Source organism: Macrosteles quadrilineatus, unplaced genomic scaffold (genome assembly GCF_028750875.1).
Source record: "Macrosteles quadrilineatus isolate MER2022 unplaced genomic scaffold, UCM_ALF_1.0 Scaffold_8__2_contigs__length_117827958, whole genome shotgun sequence".
NCBI classification, from domain to species: Eukaryota; Metazoa; Arthropoda; class Insecta; order Hemiptera; family Cicadellidae; genus Macrosteles; species Macrosteles quadrilineatus.
In genome coordinates, this window is record NW_026542601.1 from 4,661,948 (window position 1) to 4,667,947 (window position 6,000).

Genomic DNA, 6,000 nt, shown 5'->3' on the forward strand with positions numbered 1-6,000 from the left:
TTGTGAGATAAAAACACACTTTTCACTTACCAACCGCAGGTTTCCTGATCCTCTTGGCGCTGGGTGCTCTCACCCCCTACTTCTACTTCATCCCCAAGGCAGCTTTGGCAGCTGTCATCATCTGTGCCGTCATCTTCATGATAGAGTACGAAGTGGTGAAGCCAATGTGGCGGTCTAGCAGTAAGTCGTTGTTTTTATTGTATATATACACAAGTAGCTTTTCCCAAGCTTTGCAACAGATTACGATCCAATAACATAGATCGAAAACAAATATAGATGTAGCATTTTTTTTTTTTTAAATATATGTTTGCGTATAAACATTGTTTTTAGAACATTTAGAAACTAATTTTGTATTACAAAATATTGTATCTAATTTTATTTTTTTAACAGCTGTGTTAATGTGTAAACAGAGAGCTTTAGAGCTTTACCTATTCAAACATAGCGTCTCGGACTACGGTGCGGAAAGGACAGGTTCAATTCATGGCACACTAACAAAAACTTTATTCTCACATTGACCTCTTGTAAAATGCCACTGGTGTAGAAAAGAGAAAAAAAAATTATTTCTACAATAACCTTACGTAAGTTATGTAAATTAATTAAATCAAATTAAAACGGATAAAAACCTGAGTGGGATTTTTTTGGAATGAGTAATTTTAAAATACTGCCCGAATTACGTGCCTGTGTGTTTTCCATCCAATCAAACATATTTGACAAACAAAATTACATGGGAAACAAATAAAAGAAATGGGTTTTAATGTTGAATTTGTTATATATCATTTAATAGCACCTGAGAAAGTAATTTGTTCCCAGGGACTCTTACTTAGGTTTTACAATTAATTATTAGTTACCCATGTTAAAAGTTCAATTTTACCACGTAACTTTACTCTCTGAACACCATTTGTTTGAAGACTTTATGGAAATTAAGTTTTATATTTCTCCTTATTCTCTGAATTATTTCATAAGGAAATACATCGGATAACAAATATTTTATTTTGAGAAACATAATGGGTTTATTATGTAAAATAATGCAGGTTAGTCTTGTTCAATAAGTTATTATTCTGAGAAAACCAATCAACGTTTCTCTCAGAAACCTAAGCTGTCAAGATTGATTATTGGAATAAATTATCGGAAATGTTGTTTTTGTTATTCCTTGTATTAAATTACCTTATCAATTTGACATCACTTTATAAAATAGAGGTTTATATCTAGGATTATTATTAAAGTTAGGCCTACTTGAAAGATTTTTTTTTCAAACAAGAATTATTTAATAAGTTTTTGTTTATTTAATTAGTCATTTATTGTTAAATCTATCCTTGTGAGTGGTTAGTTAAGATCAATTCATTATATTTATTTATTCCTTGAATTGTAGTTTGCATGATTGTTGTATTATTGCTGTAATTGATTAACTGAGTGTTTGATTGATTGCCCTTTGGTTACAGAGAAGGACCTTATACCCACCATAGCTACTTTCCTCCTCTGTCTGATACTAGGGGTAGAGTATGGTATTCTGGTTGGGGTTGGTGTCAACATCGTACTGTTGATATACCCATCTGCTAGGCCCTACCTACACATCGAGAAAGCAAAGGTGAAAACTACTTAGTATTTTAAACAACCACTAACTAGAAAAGAGAAATATCTAAGTAGTAATGTAATTATTATTGATCATCGAACAATCTTTTAGTATGTGTACTGTGATCTTCCTGGTGATTTGTATTAAGTTAAATACGACTTGAATTTGAAGTACATATACTTAAAAGTTTACCCTGCTAACTAAGTTGTAAATAGTTAGTTTATACTATGGTGGAATATCGATAACAAGTGTCGTTTTCAAATCCACTAAAATTTACTTTAACCCCTGATCACTTTTTTTACTGCTAACCTTCATAATATCTCAACATTTATAACAAGTCTTATTTAGTAACCCCCATGTCTTGTTATCGACATTCTAATGTATGACGATTACAAGTTGCAGTTAATCTACACGATGTTTTATTATTTTTGTTTATATCAAATACCTTTCATCCTTTTACTATAGGTAGTCTTCTGGGTTGTGCAATGACCTAAAGACAGTGAAATAGTGTTATGGTATATATCATATAGGTGAAAGCCATTGGTGACTTATGATTGCTGTTATAAGATAGTGTCATTGAAACAGCATTGTTGTTTTATCATTGGGCAACCCCTCAGCGAGCATTAGGACATTTATGCAAGGGAACCATATTTAACAAAGGAATATTTATAATAAACATGCTTAAGAACAGTGTAGATTTTAATACCTTGAAATGCATTTACTATGCACATATACATTTCCATCTAAGTTATGGAACAATTGTATGGGGAGGTAGTAATTATAAAAAAAAACTTTTGTCATTGCAAAAACGAGCAATAAAAATCATGTACAATGTTGATTTTAGAACACACTGTAAACCATTATTTAGGGAGGCTAATATTTTAACTTTACAAGCAATGTATATTTTAGACTGCCTTGTGTTTGCAAAAAATAGTTTTAGTAAAACAGACACACATGAAAATGTACACAGTTACAACACACGAAACCGCTGCAATTTTATATCTAGACAGTGTCGATACAGCACCACAGCTACTAGTTTTATTGAAAAATCCAAACAGTATTATAATATGTTACCTAATAGAATAAGATGTTTTAATTGTTTTAAATTTAAAATAGTACTTAAAAACTACCTGTTAAACCTGTGTCCATATAGAGAAATAGACTTTATAAACGATGTTAAATTAAACCTTAGTTAAAACCTTTAGTTCTAAGACATTTCCTTGACTGTGCCATGCATGTAAACCAGTGTAACGGCAATAAAGCATTCTTAGGTTATGCTATCATGCTTCAATAGTTTAGCCTTCTCTCTTAATGATCATCTGATAATATTTTTCATCTGTCCCCATTACCTTTGTTGTCTGTGTCTTCTATTCACCTAATCCTCCCTTTCTTTCCACTTTCATTTATCAATTTCTCATTGCTCTTTGCCACTCATTCCAGTTTTAATGTTTTCTTTCTTGTTTTTTTTTGTTTTTTTTTTTTTTGTTTGCACTCTTCTCACAACTCCACCCTGTGTTCCAGAGCCTGGGCGGGGGAGAATACCTCCTGGTGACCCCAGACAACAGTCTTTACTTCCCTGCCGTAGACTTCATGAGGTCGCAGGTGGACCGAGCAGGGATGAGGAAGGGCCAAGGTCAGCTACCAGTAGTGGTGGACTGTAGGTATATACTGGGCGCTGACTTTACTGCCGCTAAGGTAAATAGTTGTTCTACATAGGTGCTATTTTTGATAGTTTATATTTTTGACTGTGTAGTTGAGTACCGCCAATCTAAAAATCCCCCTGATTAGAGCTAAAAGAAGCAAATTTTAACTTAAATATTCAATGATAAGAAATAAATTTTCTTAAGTTCAAAGACTATTTTAGTAGTTGTATTGGAAAAAATACTTTTTAGAATAATTTTTTTATTTGTTTTGCGAAGGTCTGTAAATACTTTACCAACAAGGCGAAAAAAAAGGATACAACTCATTGCGATTAAAGCGTTTTAATTTTCAAACAAGTACTCCACGAAACAATCTTAATAGGGAACAGGTTTTTTCATGCCCAAGATTTTTTTTTTTTAGGTTGGCGGCCTCTTTTAACTTTGCATTTGCCCATCCACATGGACTAACCGCCTGTGCGTGGATCGTATAAAGCAAAGCAAGGAGTGAACCAGTACAGTACAAAGGTGATCTGTACTGATAAAATATTTTTGGCAGTGACCAGGATCCAAACCCACTACATCGCTGCCTTGGGCCCGAAGTCGGCAACACTACCAACTCACACCAACTCACTAAGACATTCCAGTACTGTGTTTTTAGGAATTACATTCTGACGAATCATGAATTCTCAGAATATTGTATAAGTTTAGAAAATCTTACAAATTCACTCCAGTAAAAGGCTATTGTTCTTCTTTTATTTGAATCTATACTAATTGAATCCCCTTTTTCAGGGTATTGCCTCTTTGATCTTGGACTTTAGCAGGAGAAAGCAGCCAATCTACTTCTACAATCCTCGACCATCAGTATTGTCTGTTCTGAAGGGAGTTTGTCTAGAGGATTTTGTACACGTTGGCACAGAAGAGGAACTAGACTATATTATACAGGGTGAGTATTCTATCTTGTTTTTTTACTTTATATTTTACAAAAATATTTAGGCATGGAGTGAGTTTTACAGCAATGAAATTAGTAAATGGTCCTTTCTTAAGCTATTTTTTATGTAAAAAAGTATTATTGTTGACTTAGAGCTTAGTAGGCCCTATACTGTATGACAGGTTGTACATATTGAAATACATTATCAAGGATGATATGTGCCAAAAGAACAACAATATAAAGTACTGAGAGACCGAGCTTTGCTCAGATTTAACTAAGTATAGTCCAAACTAACCTATACAGTTATTTTTTTTACACGTCAAATCAAATAATGACAGAAATATAACCTGTATCAGCTGTTTCTAAACTTCAGCTACTAAAAGGTGTTGACAGTAACATGAAAACTTCCAAGGGCTGTAGGGCGGAAAGTGGAATTTTCCCTTGTGACCAACTCCAATCGATTTCTCGTGGACAAATACCCCATATTAATTAAAGAAAAACATCTAAAATCCTTGGACGAAAGAAAACGTTTGCCTGTACATGTGCTTGTTTTAGAGTATAGGATGCCGTCCACACCACAAAATTACTCTTTATACTATGTTTTAGAAAATAACAAATGCACTCCGAACAAAGAAAATCACAGCGTGGAAATGACAGAAATAAACGAGCACTCTTATCGACGGAGAAGCAGAACGAAAGAAGAAGAAACTCATGCACAAGAACCACTACTAAGTAATGGATTGAGTATCGTAAGAAACGCAAGTAATATTACTGAAGATTCGTGATTAAGGAACACTCAACTAGGCTACCTTAGATGTTATGGTAAAGAGAAAATGTTAATGCAGAGTTCTCTATTATTCTGTAATCTGTAATTTCGAATACAGATTTACTTTTACTTTGACATTGTGTCTTGAGAAAAGTATGTAATTTGAATTGTCTGAGTCTTGCCAACTTTTGTAAGTGTCATAGTTTCATTTGTGAAACATTTTTTAAACTATTTGACATTCCCTTGTTAAATTTGTAATTTATGTAAGTTGCCGTATAATTACAGCATGTTTCAAACCTTTTCTAAATGTGACTTTCTACAGTTTGACTTAAAAATGGAACGATAACAAATTTTGAAGAATAATTAAACATGACATAATTAGTAAAAATTTGAAGATTGCATACGCTAACAAATTCCTATATAAAAATATCTTACCTAGTATTTTGGGATTTGTTAGTATATTTTTTTTCAATTATAGTTTGTTTTCCAATCGCTCACAACTATCAAGATCAAATCTTGAACCTTAAAGGATTCATCGAAATCTGTGTCTTTCTTTTACTTGGATAGTTTATTTTACAACTATTGGTACTGTTCTGGCACAATAATTTTTTTTTACATTTTATTGAATAATGGTTGTTGTTAATGGAATTCAATGAGTTTGTTAAGTGATTTCCAAGTTAGAATCTCAAGGTAAAGTTAAACTTATATTGGTTAAGTTATAAGTGTTTCTTTTTTTAGTGTATCGCTTATTATTAACTTTTAGTGTTCCTTAAATCTGATGAATACTATTATTAGCATGAATATTTCACTTAAATGTTTGCACTAATTTTTAAAAAGAACAAACATTACATCCAAGAACAAACATAACCTACTTGCAATGGTTCATTTTTTTAAATTATTTATTAAATTGATTATTATTAATTTATTTTTTTTTACTTAAACTCTATTTCATAATATTTTAAACCCTTCTAATAAACACTTTGTTTTACAAAAATTCAATACAGTTCTTCCATATATTGATATACATAAAACAATTTATATTTTAAGGTTATGATTAATAGTAGTTTTTAAATGTATATGTCCTTCCTTCATTTAA

General features: G+C 31.9%; 1 protein-coding gene across 2 annotated transcripts in view; it reads left to right on the forward strand.

Moving 5' to 3' along the window:
- LOC129001743 (sodium-independent sulfate anion transporter-like) overlaps nt 1-5,716 on the forward strand; it is a 62,272-nt gene extending 56,556 nt beyond the window's left edge. For both annotated transcript variants that reach the window (XM_054429162.1, XM_054429163.1), the window contains 5 exons: nt 40-180; nt 1,440-1,585; nt 3,092-3,265; nt 4,000-4,153; nt 4,745-5,716. In XM_054429162.1, the coding sequence (XP_054285137.1) occupies nt 40-180; nt 1,440-1,585; nt 3,092-3,265; nt 4,000-4,153; nt 4,745-4,923 (794 nt within the window). In that variant the 3' untranslated portion in view covers nt 4,924-5,716. The remainder of the gene's footprint in view (nt 1-39; nt 181-1,439; nt 1,586-3,091; nt 3,266-3,999; nt 4,154-4,744) is intronic.
- The last annotated feature ends 284 nt before the right edge of the window (nt 5,717-6,000 follow it).